This window comes from Podarcis filfolensis, assembly GCF_964270895.1.
Source record: "Podarcis filfolensis genome assembly, chromosome: 1".
NCBI lineage: Eukaryota > Metazoa > Chordata > Lepidosauria > Squamata > Lacertidae > Podarcis > Podarcis filfolensis.
Window position 1 is genome coordinate 125754882 of NC_139604.1, and position 19951 is coordinate 125774832.

General features: G+C 47.2%; 1 protein-coding gene across 2 annotated transcripts in view; it reads right to left on the reverse strand.

The window, feature by feature from the left end:
• MTHFD1 (methylenetetrahydrofolate dehydrogenase, cyclohydrolase and formyltetrahydrofolate synthetase 1) overlaps positions 1-16971 on the reverse strand; it is a 72512-nt gene extending 55541 nt beyond the window's left edge. Inside the window, exons 1-7 of one of the 2 annotated variants that reach the window (XR_014547726.1) lie at positions 16661-16945; positions 5767-5851; positions 5016-5075; positions 3807-3860; positions 2969-3105; positions 1718-1818; positions 598-734 (exon numbers count right to left, since the gene is read on the reverse strand). Coding sequence is in view for 1 of the 2 variants with exons in the window: in XM_083612025.1 (XP_083468151.1) it covers positions 598-734; positions 1718-1818; positions 2969-3105; positions 3807-3860; positions 5016-5075; positions 5767-5851; positions 16661-16701 (615 nt within the window). In the remaining variant the exon portion in view is untranslated. Of the gene's footprint in view, positions 1-597; positions 735-1717; positions 1819-2968; positions 3106-3806; positions 3861-5015; positions 5076-5766; positions 5852-16660 lie in introns of both variants that reach the window. The other variant, XM_083612025.1, reaches the window with a different exon arrangement.
• Positions 16972-19951: the final 2980 nt, after the last annotated feature.

The window sequence follows — 19951 nt, forward strand, 5'->3', positions numbered from 1 at the left end:
AACAGGAAGAGGAAGAAGTAGGGTGTAATGCAGGAGGCTAACAGTAGGTGGAGTTACAGATAGGTAGCCGTGTTGGTCTGCCATAGTCAAAACAAAAAATTTTTTTCCTTCCAGTAGCACCTTAAAGACCAACTAAGTTAGTTCTTGGTATGAGCTTTCGTGTGCATGCACACTTCTTCAGATACACTGAAACAGAAGTTGCCAGATCCTTCTATATAGTGTGAAGGTGGGGAGGGGTATTACTCAGAAGGGTGGTGGGAATGGGTGATTGGCAGATAGCTGTGATGAGCCTGTTGACGACTCTTAACGACTGCAATAGGTCTTACAGGAAAAAGCAAGGGGTGAGAAGGTAGGTGGAGTCAGAGCCAACAATGGGCAGAGCCAACTAATCCTATCTTTGTCCCCTGCATCCTCTCCGCTGACTTCTACAAGGAAACAATGAACAGGTGGTGATACAATGACTACTGCAATCAACACAGGATAGTATCACCAAGGCAACTTTGTACTTCCAAGCATAATAATAATAATAATAAATAAATAAATAAATAAATAAATAAATAATAATTTATTTATACCCCGCCCACCTCCCAGCCTTACCTCCTCAGCCAGGGACGCAGTCTTGGAGTGGCATGTTGTCACAGTCGCGTGGTTCCAGAGCAGGAGGTCATGCATCGGAGCGCCAACTATCTTGCTGCGACCAATCACCACGGCTCTTTTCCCAGCCACCTGAACACCTGAAATACAGAACTCACAACTTAGTTTTGCCTGAATTCTGAGCTGTGGTAATGACGTATTTCAGCCTCTAGGGCTTGTGGGATTCCACTGCATGAAAAAAGCAGAAGCTACACCACTGAGCCACTTTGCTTCCCCACAGGCAGGGTGGCATCTTTCTCCTAATCTTTTTTATAAATATAATTTTTATTTATTTTCCATTTAATATTATACATTCATATCATCATTATCCACAATACCACCCTGGCTCTGTAGAGCATATTGACTTATTTCACTCCCGCCTCATGGCTTTCAAAATCAACCTTTATATCATTGCAATTTATACGTTTTCCAATTCTAATTACGCTCATTACAGAATGGCTCAAAATTTAAATAAATATAGAAAGACAGAAAATTTCTCACTACAAGTCTTCAAACAGCCCTGCTAGTGACATTAATTGCTTACAATTATCTTTCAGATATCGTATAAATTGACTCCAATCCCTTTGGAATACTTGATTGTGCTGGTTTTGGATTTTTCCTGTCAGCTTTGCCAGTTCTGCAAAGTCCATCATCTTCATCTGCCACTCTTCTTTCACTGGTACTTCTTGTTATTTCCATTTTTGGGCTAAAATAATTCTTGTGCAGTTGTTGCATACATAAACCGTCTTTTATCTTCCCTCGGAATCTCTTCACCCACTATACCCAGTAAAAAGGCTTCTGGTTTTTTAACAAAAGGATTTTAAAACATTTTCTTTAACTCATTATATACCATTTCCCAGAAAGCCTTTATCTCTTTGCAAGTCCACCACATGTGGTAGAAGATACCTTTCCTTTCCTGATGATTTTGAGCACTCATTAGTTCTTGTCTTGTACATTTTAGCCCTTTTTCTTAATATTTTGTCCCTAGCACAGCAAAACACACCAGGAACTTAATTCTTCCTGGACCTCTTTCACAGTAGCATCTTTACCCAGGCAAGAGGCTACATGGCTTTTCCCTGCTCACCTGTCTGCCTGATGAGCTCCATGCATCCTTTCGGCGTACAGGGGATGAAACAGTCTCCGAGGTCGCCGCGTGAGAGCTTCCCTGCATTAATACTGCTCAAGCTGAAAAGGCGAGAACAAAGCAGCAGTGGTCAGCGGTCTCTGAGGAAGGAAAAAGCTGGCTGGAATTCTATTCCCTCATTCTAAGTCTGGGGCAAACTGAAGCGCAACCTCCTCTGGAAATAAATGGGGGACGGGGGACGCAAATGTTATCTGTTCCAGAAGGTGCAAGCATCTGGTTCTGGACTGAAATCCCTTTGCCATATACGGTATGCATGTGATATAGGCCTGAAATCTTCTCATTTCAGTAGCAAAGATCTCACTTCAGAAGCAAAGATCACCAGTGTCAAAGCATTGATTCTTCAACACCAACTTCATTGGACTGGTCATGTTATGCGGATGCCTGATTATCGTCTTCCAGAGCAACTACTCTACTCCGAACTTAAAAATGGAATGCGTAATGCTGGTGGGTCAACAAAAGAGGTTCAAAGACTCTCTCAAGGCAAATCTAAAAAAAAAAAAAAAGTAGTATACAGTGGTACCAAAGGTTACAGATGCTTCAGGTTACATACGCTTCAGGTTACAGACTCTGCTAACCCAGAAATAGTGCTTCAGGTTAAGAACTTTGCTTCAGGATGAGAACAGAAATCGTGCGGCAGCAGCGTGGCGGCAACGTGAGGCCCCATTAGCTAAAGTGGTACCTCAGGTTAAGAACAGTTTCAGGTTAAGAACGGACCTCCGGAACGAATTAAGTTCTTAACCTGAGGTACCACTGTATAAACACTGAGAACTGGGAAACACTTGCCTGCAGGCGCTCCAGTTGGAGAACAGCCTTTACCAAGGTGTCATGTGTTTTGAAGACACTCAAACTCAGGATGAAAGGGAGAAATGCGCTAAGAGGAAGGCACGCTTGGCAAAACCCTCACTGTGATCAATTCCTGCCTGGAAACCTACATCCCCACTGTGAAAAGACATGCAGATCCAGAACTGGTCTCCACAGTCACTTACAGACTCACTTTTAAAACCGTGTTTATGGAAGACAATCTTACTCGGCTAGGAAGGATCGCCAAAGAAGAAAGAAACCTTCTCACTTCAGTCTCATCTCCAGGCACCTCTCTGGTATTCCAGACAGAGGACATTCCTATCTCTACCTGGAAATTGCAAGGGATTGAACCTGCTCTACCGCAGACCTTTGACCCTTCCACAAACTTACCCGTCCACATCCTTTTCAGGTGCCACAGAATTGGTGACTTTCTCTGTGTTGATGGGCTTGTTGGTATCCAAAGGCAATTGTACTATAAACCCATGAACAGCAGGGTCGTCGTTCAGATTGTGAATGCATCTCAGCACCTGTTCGTTTAAAAGCAGGAACAGGACCGGCGGTGAGGGGAGACAATTAGAAAGAAACAGGTGAGGCTCTGCAACAAAATGTTGCAGCATAGCATTCTCCTGTTCAGGGTTCCAGTCTGCCATTCTATCTCCCTTCCTTCTATTCCCCACTGCTCCCCACATCTGTCAGCATTCTGTGGCTACTGAGCATGCTAACCCATCATGCTAGTCCTCATTGAGCTGTTTTGAACCTTCTCTCTCCATTTCCCCCCCCTACATGTGGTACATGTGTATAGATGGGGGGCGTTTTGGGAAGGGGACACAGGAGGATGAACACACTTATGTCCGTTAAAATATCTGAATTATCCACTGATGTCTGAGGGTCGCTCTCCCTTCCATGCCTGAGGGAGTTTATAAATAACTCCTCTGTATGAAAAGAGGAAATTAGCTATCTAGACAACAAGATGGTTAATTCCAACGCTTTAATTTTGTATCTCATAGAATCGTTCTCTCTCCTGAACCTCCCAACATGCAGCTTCATAGCACAATAGCAGATGACAGTAAGGTCACAGGTTCAATCCCAGGGACCTCCAACTGAAAAGGATCTCAGGAAGCAGATTTAGGAATCGATGAGGCACCTTCAGAAGAAACCGTGATCCTGCAAATGCAACAGGATCTCCCTGTGAAACCACAGAGAGATTGGTAAAGCAGAACGGGGTTACCTCAGCTTCTGTTGCAGTGCTTGGCAGCTTGATGTGGTTGGCATTGATCCCGATCTGGAAAATAAGACAGAGAACAAAATAGAAATCATTAGACTCTATGAATTGTGATGTGATTAGATGAAAAGCAGCCAAGTAATTTTCTCATTCTGGAAGGCTCAGGAAAGAGATGGCAGAACTGAGCCGAAACCTTTGGCTCCCTTCTTCTCCCCGCCACATGCACAGAAAGGGACCTTGCTCTGGGCAACTTTTCCAGAGAGGGAAAGTGTTTGCCCACTGGGCAGGAAAACACATTGCCAAGGCAACCAGGAGACATGCGCCGTCTTCTCACACTGTGATGTGAAGGTGGTTTAGCTGTCCACCATCAACAAGGCAGTGTGCGACGGCAACAGCATGTCTCCACTTTTCCCTCTTCTCCCTGGTCTTGGGATATAAACAGAAATAATATTCAGAACATTTTGTCTGTCTTTCTTTCTTTCTCACTGTGACTTTCCATGGAGGCGCTTATTTGGAGCAGCTGGGCATCAGGGCAACGACCACAGATCGGTGGCAGACCATAATGTTCTGGGAAGGGATGTAGCTCAGTGACAAGAGCGTCTGCCGCTGCTGTTAGTCAGTGAGGATAATACTAAGCTAGATGGACCAATGGTCTGGCCCAGCACATGGCAGCTTCCGATGTTTCGAACTCACTCCCCACATGCAGATTGGCGGTCCTGTTGCCCATCACAACGTTCCTCCTAGAACGTTGCATCCTTTCCATGCGCCGCTGCCACAGCCAGGAATGGCGAGAGGAGTGCAGAACGACCACAGCTACACATGGCGCTGAAGCAACACCCAGGTGCTCTCCCTGAGTCACTGTTTCCTGGGCTCTGACGTGGTCCACCAGGCTATACCCACTGTGCCTCACAGCCTTTCTCAGATGTGAAGGAAATAAGCAGCTATCCTATCTTTAAAAGACATCTGAAGGCAGCCCTGTTCAGGGAAGTTTTTAATATTTAATGCTGTACTGTTTTTAACACTTGAATGGGAGCCGCCCAGAGTGGCTGGGGAAACTCAGCCAGATGGGCAGGGTATAAATAATATATTATTATTATTATTATTATTATTATTATTATTATTATTATTATTATTAAATTATCAACACCAAAGTGAAAAGGGGGAATGAAACACTCCAGAGAACCCTACGCTATTTGGGTGTGTGGGTAATATTACCTCAGCAGCAGCCTTGAGTTTCATGCTAATGTAGAGATTTGAATCATCCCGATCACCAACCTTTAGAAGGAGGAAGAGGGGGGGGAAAATCACAAATAGAAGGCAAATTATTGGTTTCACTTATTTTTGGTTCGGTTCCTAAGATAACTTAGCTCAAGGAAGTCAATGCAATAAAAGTTTCTCGTCCGTCCCCCCTTCTGCAACCACCAACAGGGTGTCTCCTAGCCCCCCCAAGCTCATCCAGAGGATAATAGGACCCTCCTTTAAGGGTCCTATTGGTATGGAGGCGGGAACTTCACACAAAATTAGCAGACCTCCCAGTTTGGGGCAACCCCACCCTCCAATAATAGGCCTCCATACCAAATCCCACATTACACAAGAACCGTCTGCTTCCATACGTTCCTCTTTGGTCACTGAAATTCCACTGAAATGGGCAGTAGCAAATGGGGGAAAGGGTTAAAGCCTTTCCTCATCCCCTGTAAATTTTAATTTCCTCCTCCCAAAGACTGCTTCACAGATAATAAGCGGTATTTCAAGACACAAAGTGGACACAGACCACACCGTTCCAGACAGGCCAATGCCAAAGTTTCAGATTTTGATATATATAATACAGGAAAACTGTTTTTGCATGAAATTCTGTCCAAAATATCTGGAGGACATCCAAGTGGGTGAAGGACGCTGTAACGTCTGACCCCGTGAGCATCTGCTTTAGATGAAAACAAATCTCAAAATTGTAGATGTAGCTGCTAACCTGTAGAATTGCAAGGCCTGGTCTGAAGCCCGGGACTCTCTCCTTCATTTCTGCCACTTGGCTCTTGAGCCTCTGCCTCACTTGCCTAGAAAAGGAAGAGATCAGAGGGAGAAAAGGAAGGCACCGGTCACAAATCCAGCAGCAGGAAAAAGTAGGAGAAGTAGAGTTCCAAACAGATGTGCCAGGGTTCAGACCAACTTGGAACTTTCTGGAAGACTTAATCTTGGAACCTATGTTCCCACGTTATTCATCGCGGAAGTGGGAAATGGGGTACCCCTGGCTACTACTTTGCTACCTCTGTCCATAGAGGTAACTTCCCCTACGTGGCACCCTCCATGTTGTGGACTACAACTCCCATCAGCCCAAGCCAGCCTGGCCAATGGTCAGGGTGATGGGAGATGTAGTCCTGGAAGGCACTAGGTTGGGGAACGCTGGCATAATGCATGAAGGAGGAAAGAGAAATTGTGACAAAGCAAAAGTGTTAAGAACCCAGGGAGATGCCTTATACCGAATCAGAACTTTGGTCCACCTAGCTCAGTATAGCGGTACCTCGGGTTAAGAAATTAATTCGTTCTGGAGGTCTGTTCTTAACCTGGAACTGTTCTTAACCTGAAGCACCACTTTAGCTAATGGGGCCTCCTGCTGCCGCTGAACGATTTCTGCTCTTAACCTGAAGCAAAGTTCTTAACCTGAGGTAATATTTCTGGGTTGGCGGAGTCTGTAACCTGAATCGTATGTAACCTGAGGTACCACTGTAGTGTCCACACTGACTGGCAGCAGCTGTCTGGGGAGATGCTGGGGACTGAACCTTCTGCATGCAAAGCAGATGCTCTGTAACTGAGCTATGGAGTCCAAGACACCAAGGTCCAATCACAGAGACAGTGGTACCTCGGGTTACAGATGCTTCAGGTTGCAGACTCCACTAACCCAGAAATAGTACCTCGGGTTAAGAACTTTGCTTCAGGATGAGAACAGAGATTGCACAGCGGCAGCAGCGGGAGGCCCCATTAGCTAAAGTGGTACCTCAGGTTAAGAACAGTTTCAGGTTAAGAACGGACCTCCGGAACGAATTAAGTTCTTAACCCGAGGTACCACTGTAAAGCAGTTTTCAAGAGGCAGCAAGGAAATCCATGCATTTTCACAGGAAACACCTGCGTAAACGCCATTTGTTACTCTGCATTGGCTCCAAGTACGTTTCCGAGCACAACTCAAAGTGTTGGTGCTGACCATTAAAGCTAAACGGCCTCAGTCCAGTATACCTGAAGGAGCGTCTCCACCCCCATCGTTCTGCCCGGACACTGAGATCCAGCGCTGAGGGCCTTCTGGCGGTTCCCTCATTGCGAGAAGTGAGGTTACAGGGAACCAGACAGAGGGCCTTCTCGGTAGTGGCGCCCACCCTGTGGAATGCCCTCCCTTCAGATGTGAAGGAAATAAGCAGCTATCCTATCTTTAAAAGACATCTGAAGGCAGCCCTGTTTAGGGAAGTTTTTAATATTTAATGCTGTATTGTTTTTAACACTCGATTGCAAGCTGCCCAGAGTGGCTGGGGCAACTCAGCCAGATGGGCGGGGTATAAATAATAAATTATTATTATTATTATTATTATTATTATTATTATTATTACTGATTGCATCCCCTCGTGTAATTCCCACAGCAACCCTGTGAGGTAGGTCAGGCTGAGAGGCAGTGATGGGCCAAGTGGGGACTCAAACCCTGGTCTCTCCCAGGTTCCTAGTCAGACACCCTAACCAAAATACCACACTGGCTCTCAAATTACACCATGCTGGCTCTCACGTCACCCGATTTAGGAACAGAAAAGCAAACACAATGAGCTACGCCAACACAAAGAAACCACAATTCATTCTCATCTGTGCTATACGTAGGATCTCATGGATAAGTAGCTGTTTCTTGTTCATGATATAGCTGGTCTCCAACGGCTGTTCAGGCACAAGCTAAAAAGATTAAGTCAGGCACATTCATTGTGCATTGAAAAATAATAAGATTTAAAAATAACAACCCCAGTGAAAACAAAATCAAATGGATCCGCCAGTTGCTATTACAGTCACTCTTGAGGCGCACTGCACCACGCCGGTTTGCAGAAATAAGAATACTCGCATTGCAATGCCATCTACTGAGCACAGGGTGCACCTGCAGGTAACAGAAACTGCTTTTGTAAATAGAAAAAGGTTTTAATTAAAGAGCAAACAGTAAGTCCCATTTTTAGCCTGTAGATATTCATAATATTTGACAAGGTATGCAGATCTTCAACTACTGACCTCTGTTTAAAAGTGTTTTGCTTTGATTTTATAGCTTTCTGCTTCTTACTTTGCCCATCCTGGCACTCTCCAGATGTTGGGAACTAGTTTTGACATCTGGAGAGCAGCAGGTCGGCAAAGGCTGACATAACCCATTTATTCATTATGTAGGGTTTGGCAATGCACTTGTAAAAATGCACAAGGGAAAATCTGAAGAACCCAGAATTATGAGAATGGATTGTAAATCCACCAGCAATTTCCAGGGATGGGGGCTAGATTCTAGGCATGTGTTTGATACTTGCTTTCTTTTTCTTCTTCTTTGTGATAAAAATCTGGTTCTGGCTGCAAAGAAGTTAATACTCACACCTAAGCAAATTATTACTTCTACCTGGAGGAAACCAGTGTGCTACGCAGATCTGGCACCAACATTTGGCATCGCTGGGCAGATTAGGAGAACCACCGCAGATTCACACCCAATCCCCACCCTTAAGTTCTTTGCTAGTCCAGCACTCTAAAAAGCACCAGATGGGTGGATCTTGCCACCCTTTAAATATCCCATAATAATCCCAATCTGGGGCATTGTGGGAAATTAAAAGGGTGGCTAGAGTCAGCTGCCAGCACCACCTAAAACATTGCCACCACCAGGGACCACTGACAAAGGACGTTTTCTCAACTAGGGCCAGGGCCTTTTCAGTACTGGCTCCGACTTGGTGGAACACTCTGTCACAAGAGACTAAGGGCCCTGCGGGACTTGACATCTTTCAGCAGTGCCTGCAAGACAGAGCTGTTCCGCCTGGCCTTTGGTTTGGACTCAGTCTGACCCTTATATTTCCCTCCCCTTATGGTTTTGATACATGGGCTACTATTAAAATGAGGCTGCATTTTAAATTGCATTTTAACCTGTATTTTAAAATTGGTGTCCCCCACCCTTTATGTTTTTATTGTGATTTTACTGGTGTTAGCAGCCCTGAGCCCGGCTCTGGCCGGAGAGGGCGGGGTACAAATAAAAATTTATTATATTATCATTATACCAAGTGAGACCATTGGTCCAGCTAGCGCAGTAGTGTCTACACTGGCTGGCAGCAGCTCCTTGGGATTTCAGACAGGGTTTTCTCCCAGCTATACCTGGAGATACCAGGGATTGAACCTGAGCACTTCTGCATGCAAGGTAGATGTTCCACAAAAGAGCTACAGCCCTTCTCCATCAGCAGAGACTTTCCCCAGGGCCTGATCAGATCTGGAGTTGTCTCTTAAGATCATACTTTTTGTCCTTTGCCTGCAAAACCTCCCTTGGGAGGTTGTGGACTCTCCTTCCTTGGGGGTTTTTAAGCAGAGGTTGGACGGCCATCTGCCATGAATCTGCTGAGATTCCTGGATGGCAGTGTTGGACTCTCCCAAAGGACATTCACCTGGAATCTTCATTATACACCTTTAGGCGCCAGGCAAAAACGTTCTTTTAACCCAAGCCTTTGGTTGATCTGATTTACATCACATGCCCTTTTAAAATGTGTTTTTTTTTTGGGGGGGGTGCTACTGGGTTGTTGTTTTTATTTTTATTGTGTATTTTGCGGTTTTATATCTTGATTTTATTCTGCAAACTGCCCTGAGGCCACCCAGGTATAGGGCGGTATATAAATTCCATAAATAAATTAGAAGAATAACCCCCGGGGACTCCTTCCAACTGTACAGTTCTATGAATCGGCAAAAATATAACATGTGAATCTGTCAGCGGTTAGCACCTCCCCTGCTAACTTTTGTTTCACAATTTTTAGAGTTGGCAGATTCTGTGATGAGCCATAAAGGACAATCTGTTCTAAATGTCAGCTAGTTAATATTTCACCAAAACCCACTCAAATATCTCCCTCGGCTGCCATGCTAGGGGCAGGAGGCGACGGCTGAAGTCCCAGTACAAGAGATTACAGCTGCCCCCACCTTGTCCCAAATACGGTAAATAAAGCCTATTGTTCTTCATATTTTGCCCTAATACATGCGTGGGAAACTTTGGTTCTTGTGAGGGCCGCATTTATGTCTTAGCGACCTTCTGAGGTCCAACCTTCTGAGGTGGGCGGGGACAGGGGCAAAAGTGGGTGGGGCTACAAATGTGAAGGTTAGATTTTGTACAGATTTTGTACAGGAACATAGTCATTGTGTCTGATTCTCTTTTAAAGACATCCAAGTTGGTGGCCATCAGTACATGACGCTCACCCATGGTTCTGTCACAGCCTCTCAGCCTAACCTACCTCACAGGGTTGTTGTGAGGGTAAAATGGAGAGGGGTCACACTGCACACCACCCAGAGAAAAGGAAGGACGTAAATGCGATAGTAAACAAAAAACTGTGGGAGCAAAGTACTTTCTTTGGTCTGTCCCACATCTCGGCAAGATAACGTGCAATCAGATACAGCAATGTATAAAGGTCAAGGGACCCCTGACAATCAAGTCCAGTTGTGAATGACTCTGGGGTTGCGGCGCTCATCTCACTTTAGAGGCCGAGGGAGCCGGCGTTTGTCCGCTTCTGCAAACAGTTTTTCTGGGTCATGTGGCCAGCATGACTAAGCTGCTTCTGGCGAAACCAGAGCAGCGCATGGAAACGCCGTTTACCTTCCCGCTGGAGTGGTACCTATTTATCTACTTGCACTGGTGTGCTTTCGAACCGCTAGGTTGGCAGGAGCTGGGACAGAGCAATGGGAGCTCACCTCATCGCAGGGATTTGAACCGCCGACCTTTCGATCGGCAAGCCCAAGTGGTGGTTTAACCCACAGCACCACCCGTATCCCTACAGCAATGTACAGTGGTACCTCTGGTTACGTACTTAATTCGTTCTGGAGGTCCGTACTTAACCTGAAACTGTTCTTAACCTGAAGCACCACTTTAGCTAATGGGGCCTCCTCCTGCCACCGTGCGATTTCTGTTCTCATCCTGAAGCAAAGTTCTTAACCCGAGGTCCTATTTCTGGGTTAGCCGAGTCTGTAACGTGAAGCATATGTAACCCGAGGTGCCACTGTGTATCTATATATTAAATAACTTTGTGGCAACTGAAAAAGACATACAGATTTATTGTGGCACAATCAATGTAGCAATAGCATTTGCTGCAACATTTACTTCTTGGTTTCACGCTTCTCCAGACGTCATCAACTTGGTGTCCTCCAAATGTTTGGGACTGCAATTCCCATCAGTGCCAGCCAGGAGTTGTAGTCCAGAACATCTGGAGGCAGTTTTCGAAATTCACATTTTGCACCTAGCTACTGACCACTTGTGACCAAGTGCGGGTGCCAGGGTGCTAGGACAGCACCTGATACCTCCAAAATCTGGAGGTGCAAGCCTAGGGATCCTTGGACTCTGTTCACACACTAGTAACACATCCTGAAGAATTCTATCCGTTATATTTTATCTGCAGAATCAGAATGGATTTCAGGAACCAAAACGCTTTTCCTGTGCAGCCTGAACAAGAGCAGTGAAGAACGTTATAGTTAATTGTTGTCGCTTGTCTTCACTTACCCCCACCCCACTGCCCTGCTCACAGTTGTGAAGAATATTCTGACGTCATGAACGCTCTGTGTCACCGTTAAGAAAAAGAGGTTGAAAAAGGCCAGTATATATGTGGGCTGTCCCTGGATCAAGTGACTTTTCTATTTAATTAAGTTCTTAATCTAGCTCAAAGTTGTCATCTGAACTAGGCAGATGTTTAACTTAGAATCAATCACAGTCAGGAAAATAAAAGACTTATGCCAAAATGCTAATTAGACATTCCATTTTAGCAACCGTAACCTTGGTTTGAGGAGCCATTTGGCACCAAGGTTATTATATAACTGAGTTTCTAACACTATCTGGAGAGTACCAGGTTGGTATAGTGATCCGATTGCTATGCAGGAAAAATGCAATGTGCAATGTGGCCTTTTGTCAAGTAAACTACCACCACCGCCAAACAAAAAAGTCCCTTTTGTCTTCTAGTGTAAATTGAAGTGTTGTATGAATGGTCTCCCCAACCGCAGAGAGCCCAAGGCAGCCTAGAGCCCTGTTTCAACAGAAAACTCAGATTCAAAGCTGTTCTCAAGTTGTAGGTCATTTCAAATAATAATCTGGATTGAGCAGTTGCAAACAGAATTTCCCCATCTGTAAAATGGGGAACAGTAATAAATAAATATTAAGTTGCCTCAAATAACGGAAAAAAAAAAACATCTCTCTAAATTTACCTGGCAGGGGGGAAAGTCATGAACTAAACATAAAATTTTGATAGATTTAAAAGAAAGAGGAGGCTTTGCCCTGCAACTGTATTATGAGGCAGCCTGCTTTGTGCTGGTTAAAATAATGGATTGTATTGGGAAATGCAGACATTTTAGATCTAGAAGGTCATGACATAAAATTTGGCAGGCATGCTTGTCTTTGGTATGGGAAAGCTAAAATTTATATGAGTTTTACAAACCACATTATCAGGAAGAATTTGTATAGAGTCTAGGAGAAGTATAAAAATTTGCTGGAAAGAAAAACACCTCTCTGGTTATCTATGGGAATCGCTTGGAAGACACATTTGTGTGAGCGTTCCAAGAACCCGAAAAGGGGGAAAGGGCATATGTTGCTGCAGGAATTTCACAAATAAAGGGCTAAGGCATTCCACAGGCTTGCAAGTTCAACCAGATGAAACTACAAAGGCTCCCTGGTTAAATTTCATGCAGGCCCAGATCCTGTAGTACAGTGAGCTCTTGCCTGAAGCTGTTTGCTTTGCTGGCTCCCTCGTCTAGCGCTGTGTTAAAATTGTGCAATTGGGTGGTGAGCTGGGGGAGGGGGGGGAGAGAAGGGAAAGGCAGCTGGATCAGATGCCAATTATCTGCTTCCAATGCAAAATTGACATATGAAGGTCAACCCGTATGGATTCAGCAGCAGTAATGAAAGCAGCGCCACTAAATTAAAGCAGTCCACATTGCTCAGCCATCAGCTCTGGTTGCATACGCGCTATACATTTAAAGCCAATGACTTGCCCCATAATAATCATGGGAACTGTAGTTTACCTCTCGCGGAACTATAATTCCCACCACCCTAAAACTAAACTACAGCTCCCTGCCTGCCTGCAAATTGCCTAGGGACGTATATGTCCAATTCACAAATCAATAAATTGCCAATGGTCAGGGATGATGGGAGCTGAGCACATATATAAAGGACTGGGAACCTGCGGCCTTGCAGGACTACAGGCCTTGCGGCCTTGCAGGACTACAGTTCCCATCACCCCTGACCACTGGTCATGCTGGCTTGGACTGAAGACAGCATCCCATGGTTTGCATAATTTTCAGCTCCAATGCACCCCTGCATGCAAGGGTAGTGATGAGCTTCAGAAAAGAGGCTGCGGGACAATGGCAACACTCATGGCGGAATCCAATATAACACTGACCCTATCATTTCATACCCTATTCATGGTCCTGAATGGGGTAACTGTGCCCCTGAAGGACCAGGTGCGCAGCCTGGGAGTCATTTTGGACTCACAGCTGTCCATGGAGGTGCAGGTCAATTCTGTGTCCAGGGCAGCTGTCTACCAACTCCACCTGGTACGCAGGCTGAGACCCTACCTGCCCGCGGACTGTCTCGCCAGAGTGGTGCATGCTCTGGTTATCTCCTGCTTGGACTACTGTAATGCACTCTACGTGGGGCTACCTTTGAAGGTGACTCGGAAACTACAACTAATCCAGAATGCGGCAGCTAGACTGGTGACTGGGAGCGGCCGCCGAGACCACATAACACCGGTCTTGAAAGACCTACATTGGCTCCCAGTACGTTTCCAAGCACAATTCAAAGTGTTGGTGCTGACCTTTAAAGCCCTAAACGGCCTCGGCCCAGTATACCTGAAGGAGCGTCTCCACCCCCATCGTTCTGCCCGGATGCTGAGGTCCAGCGCCGAGGGCCTTCTGGCGGTTCCCTCATTGCGAGAAGCAAAGCTACAGGGAACCAGGCAGAGGGCCTTCTCAGTAGTGGCGCCTGCCCTGTGGAACGCCCTCCCATCAGATGTCAAAGCGATAAATAACTACCTGACATTCAGAAGACATCTTAAGGCAGCCCTGTTCAGGGAAGTTTTTAATCTGTGATATTTTAGGGTATTTTTGGTTTCTATGGAAGCCGCCCAGAGTGGCCCGGGAAACCCAGCCAGATGGGCGGGGTACAAATAATAAATTATTATTATTATTATTATTATTATTATTATTATTCAACAGCACAAAGATTTCAAGATTTCCCCCAACCCTCTGGGGCAGCTTGGGGCGAGGAGAGGAAGGGAGCAGTCTTTTGCAGAAGCAGAAAACCTCACACAGACGGAACAAGGGAGGCAGCTTCTGCTCTCATGCTGCAAAGAGGTCTAACAAGCCTCCTGGGCGCAGGCAGAAATCTAACAGGTGAGGTTTTTTTGTTTTGTTTTGTGCAGCATGCAGGTACAATGACAGAGGAATAAAACTAAAAGCAGCTTCTCCAGCCAGGCCCCTGGAAAAAAGTGAGCTTTAAAAGCAAAGGTTTCAAAAGAGGACATAGTTTAAGACACACACATATGATTTCAGGATCAAGGAATCAAATGTTAATCAGTCATGGACCAGCTGCTGGGTTAATATTAAGCCAGCAGAGCAATAAAGGGAGACAGGAGACAATTCCCTTGGAAATCTCTGCAGGCCACAGCCCTCCTCCCTGGTCCTCTCCCAGTATTTCTGCCAGGCTGGAATGTGTCCTCTCGAAGTCTGATAATACAGTCATACCTCGGGTTACAGACGCTTCAGGTTGGGCGTTTTCGGGTTGTGTACCGTGCCAAAACCAGAAGTACCGGAATGGGTTACTTCCGAGTTTCAGCGCTCGCGCATGCTAAACCGCGCTTTGCGCATGCGCAGAAATGCCGAATTGCAACCCGCAGACACAGCGCTGCGGGTTGTGAACATGCCTCCCGCACAGATCACACTCGCAACCCAAGCGTCCACTGTACTACTTTTTTGTGTAGATGGAGAACAGAGACAGGGTGCAGGAGCACACGCTGAGAAGCTCTCCTGCTGTAGAAAGGCAGCATTTGCATTCGCTGCTCTGGCCACTTTTGCCTTCCTCCTTGCACAGCGCTGAGGCATGGCTCCCCAAAGGCTCCAGGGAGCATAATGGCTCCCTTTGTACGACAGCTCCACCAGGTACCAATCTATATCTGGGCATCGTTCAAAATACTGGCTTTGATCTATTATCTCCGTCCCACCACCCTCACGGGCATTCTTGGTGGGGGTTGCAGGACAGGGCCTTCTCGGTGGTGGCAGCTCCCAAACTCCCTCCCTCGAGAAGCTCGACTCGCTCCCTCCTTGCTGTCCTCCCACCTTCACGTTCCAATGGGCTGCTGGGAACAGACTGCTTTTAAAGAAAGGGTTCGGGCTGTGCTGCTTTAATTGCAGTTATCCGTATGCTTTTAAGGTATTTTATCTATGCATATAGTTTAAATTCTGATTGCTTTCCCTGCCCTTAAGTTTTTAGTGGCTCTTATTTTTGTCTATAAGCCACCTTCCTTGCAAGTAAATAAATATATAATCATAATAGTAAAAAATAAAACGTTGCCCAGAATGGAATGCAACCCTCAGGGTGCAGGGGTAAAATCACAGAATTGTAGGGTTAGAAGGGACCACGACGGTCATCTAGTCTAACCCCCTGCAATGCAGAAATCTCTTGCTTGAACCAATGACCCTGAAATTAAAGAGCCTCATAGCTCAGTTGGTTAGAGCATGGTGCTGATAATGCCAAGGTTGCAGGTTCGATTCCTGCATGGGGCAGCTGCATATTCCTGCAATGCAGGGGGTTGGACTGGATGACCCTCAGAGTCCCTTCCAACTCGACAATTCTTTGGTTCTATGCTCTAGCGACTGATCTATCCCTGACGACTGGCCATGCTGGCTGGGGCTGATCTGAGTTGCCAGCCCAACAGCAGCTGGAGAGAGCCACTGGAAGCTAGCCCTGCCCTGGAGGAAAAGGACGGTCTCGGGTTCGATTTACAACCCTATGACGCCACCACCTTGCAGAGGCTCAGCAGCGCGGTATCTGGCCCATGCCTGGATGGGAGACCACCTGGAAACCGGGCACAGGACACACCTTTGGCCTCCAGGCGATGGGAGGAAGGCGGGCGATTTCAAAAAAGGAGAAGAAAGAAGTTAAAACGAATGGCAACTTCATGCAACAACGAATAAGTTGGATGGAAGCGAAGGGAAACGGCACGTGGCTTTGGGGGAGTCTGCGTGGGAGGGCTCTCTCCCTCCAAGCACGAGACTCTTAATCTGACGGTCGTGGGTTCGAGTCCCCCATGGGACAAAGAGCAGCTGATCCCCGTGGTCCCTTCCAATTCTACAATTCCACGAAGCTGGTGAAATCTACGCCAAGTGGCGCGCAAGTCCCGCGGAACTCCACGCGGGCGACTCCTGTCCGGACAGGCTGGGGCGTGCAGCAAACCCGGCTGCCTTTATCCTAAGGGGGGGTCTGGCCGTCTTGGAGAAGTGGGGCGCAAAACACGCGCGCCCCCCACTTACAGCCCCGAGTCCAGGTGCGCCCTAGCAGGCCCCGAGAGCGATGCATACACGCGTCTCCTTCCTCCCCGCTGCCCGCCTCCCCGCGCGCAAACCCCGGCTCTCCCCAAAGCCCCGAGGGGGCGGCGACCTACTCGGAAACGGCCTTGCCGCTGATGATCTCGGCGGGAGGCATGGCGACACCCCGGGCGAATGCAGCTCCTGCGCTCAGTGAAGCCCCGATGGTGCCTGCCGAGGGGTCAAAAGAGGCCCGGCCCGCCCTCCCCGCCCCTCTGCACGGGACACCCACGTGGCCGCCAAACTTTTCCCTCTTTCCCCCGCAAGCCCAGGCCGGTCGACCCCGGCCGATCCCCGCCCGCGCCCTCCCCTCCTCGCCAGGGGCGGAGGCAGCAGGAGGAGGAACCCAGCGGATCTCCAACGCGACTGGCCGCCTCTTCCTCCCGCGCGCCCGCCCCCTCGAGGCCCCCGATCCGCCCCTTTGTGCGCGATCCAAGGTGCGTCGGTTCCCCCGAGGGAGTGCAACCGCCTCCCTCCGCCTCCTCCTGAGTAGGTGGGGCCGGTGGGGATCCCTCGCTGCCTTTCGATCTGGTGGAAGAGAGGTCACAGGGTGGAAAGAAGGGTGGTTGTGTCGGACCATAGCTGTCAACTTACAGATTTGAAAATAAGGGGCCAGCAGCCTCAAAAATAAGGGATCAGCAGCCAAAATAAGGGATTTTGGCTTATACAGAAATCCGCCACTGATGGAGCCATGCTGCTTTGGCTACCACTGACTGTGTTTTGCAGAGGACTAGATGATCCTAAGGGTCTGCAACTCCGACCAAAGAAGAGTGGCAGACAAAACTGATGAACGACGTCGAGATAGCAAAGCTTACGGGCAGAATTAGAAACCAGGAAGAGGACCTCTTTAATAAAGAATGGGGAAAGTTTATAATTTAGTTGAAAAGCTATTGTAAAGAGTTACATACGTTGGTAGGATTGACAGAAAACTTGTACAGTGGTACCTCGGGTTACATACGCTTCAGGTTACATACGCTTCAGGTTACAGACTCTGCTAACCCAGAAATAGTGCTTCAGGTTAAGAACTTTGCTTCAGGATGAGAACAGAAATCATGCTCCGGCGGCGCAGCGGCAGCAGGAGGCCCCATTAGCTAAAGTGGTGCTTCAGGTTAAGAACAGTTTCAGGTTAAGTACGGACCTCCAGAACGAATTAAGTACTTAACCCGAGGTACCACTGTAGTAAAAATTTGAACTATGGATGGACAAATGATTTATAAAAATAGAGTTATGAAAGGGATGCAGAAGGGGAAATCACTACATTAAGATGCTGCACTGGTTGGAGGGTATGCTAAGCAGCACGTCGGGGCTGCCGTCGTCCCGGCGCAAGGAGTTCCATCGGCCCTTCCCCGCCCGAGAGAGAGGGGGGAACAAGAGAGACTCTTGCCCACGCCGCCCGCGAGCCCGGCATGAGGCGGTTGCGGTGCCGCCGCAGCCTCTGAAGCACCGCCCTTCTGCGTCCCTCCCCATCCCCTCCTCTTCCTCCTCCCTCAGGCCGCCTCCTCAGCCGCTGCTGCCACTGCCGCCTCTGGCTTCCCCTGGCATCGCGGTGGAAGTCTCGAAAGAGAGGGGCTGCCTGCCTGCCCGCCGTCACCCGTCTCCTCACGACCCACCCCCGAGTGGGAAAAGGGAGAGACAGAGACGCGGCAGCTCGTGCACGCACTCTCTCGCGCGATGGAGGACCCTGAGCCGCTGCTTCCCTCCCGAGCCGGGCAAGCATGAAACCTGGAAAATTTAAGGGACATCATCAATAAGGGACAGCAGCGGGACACGGCACTGGGATAAGGGAGTTTCCCGTCAAATAAGGGACGGTTGACAGCTATGTGTCGGACCCCATCACTGCTGCAGGCTCACCCAGCCCTGATTTTGTGCGCTTTTACTGTGCTGGGGAGTAAATCCTGCTTTGCCCCTATGGGGCTCCCCTTCAAAACTCAGGCTGCCGTCTGAGCGCTGGGACAGTTAAGGCATTTTTATTTAGGCTCCCATCTCCCCCCCCCCCAAGCCACAAGCTAGTTTAGCTGTGGGAAAACTGTCCCTTCAAATGGTACTTTGGCGTCCGTCGTGTCTCTAGAGACAATGGAGTGTGCCTCCGGGGGTGAAGTAAAAGTGCATGGAAGTGACCTCTCCAGGACACAAACCTGGGCAGTGTGTCTGGAGCTCCTGGGCTGCCCAGACGATAAGACCTGTGGGGTGCAACGGTGGCCCCAGAAAAGAATTACGGTAGTTGCTGTGGCATCTGTAGGGCAAACTGCACTTGGACTAAACAGTGGACTCTCGGGTTGCGAACATGATCCGTGCAGGAGGCACATTCACTACCCGCCTCGTTCGCAACCCACAGCGCCATGTCTGTGCACGCATGTGACACCATTTGGCGCTTCTGCGCATGTGCAAAGTGTGATTTAGTGTTTCTGGGTTCAGCGCAGTGCGCAACCTGAAAACGCGCAACCTGAAGCCTCTGTAACCTGAGGTATGACTGTACTTTTTTGTAAAAAAACAACAAAAACAACAACCAGAAGCTTTCCTTTTGGGAATTATAGGGACAGAACTACCTAAACTGTACAGAAACTTATTCATGTATGCTACAACAGCGGCAAGAGTGTTACTTGTCCCAAAATGGAAAGAAGCAGAAGTCCCAGCAAAGGAAGAATGGATACAAAAACTTACGGAATATGCAGAAATGGCAAAACTTACCGGAAAAATAAGAAATAAAGATAACAAACTTTTTATAAAAGAAGGGAAATGGTTTATTGAATATTTACAGATAAATTGTAAACAGATAAGAACATTGGCAGGATTATTGTAATAACCTGTAGTTTCATAAGAATATATATTTAAAGTAGATTAATTTGGCTATGCAGAATATATTGGAAATAAATTTAAGGAACTGCAGAAAGGGGGAAGGAAGTCATGTTTTGAACTGTAAAATTATCAAATGTATAAAACCCGAAAATCATAAATAAAATTTACAAACAAACAAAAACAAACAAACCGTGTGCTTAATGTAACTGTGTAATTTGGTCATCAATCTTTCTTCAAAACCCTGGCCAGGTACAAACCAGAAAGTCAGCCCTCTAACTGGGGCTATGACCTTTCTTTTTAAATTTCATGCAGGTCTCTTGTTTGAAGAGTTAGCTGGCATGGAGAAACATAAGGAGTGAAGCTTTTTGCCACTAGATAAATGCAAAAACTGAGAAAGTTTGAATCTTTTGAAATCCGGCTTTGACACAGAAACTCAACCTTAGGATTATCCTGTCCTTTCCCTTTCTCTCATATTATCTCACCTTCAGTCCAGTGTTTTACCAATCCTGTTTCAGGAATTGGAATGTTTGTGAACATTCTGTGTCACTGCAATGGCTCAGTAGGAGGGCCTG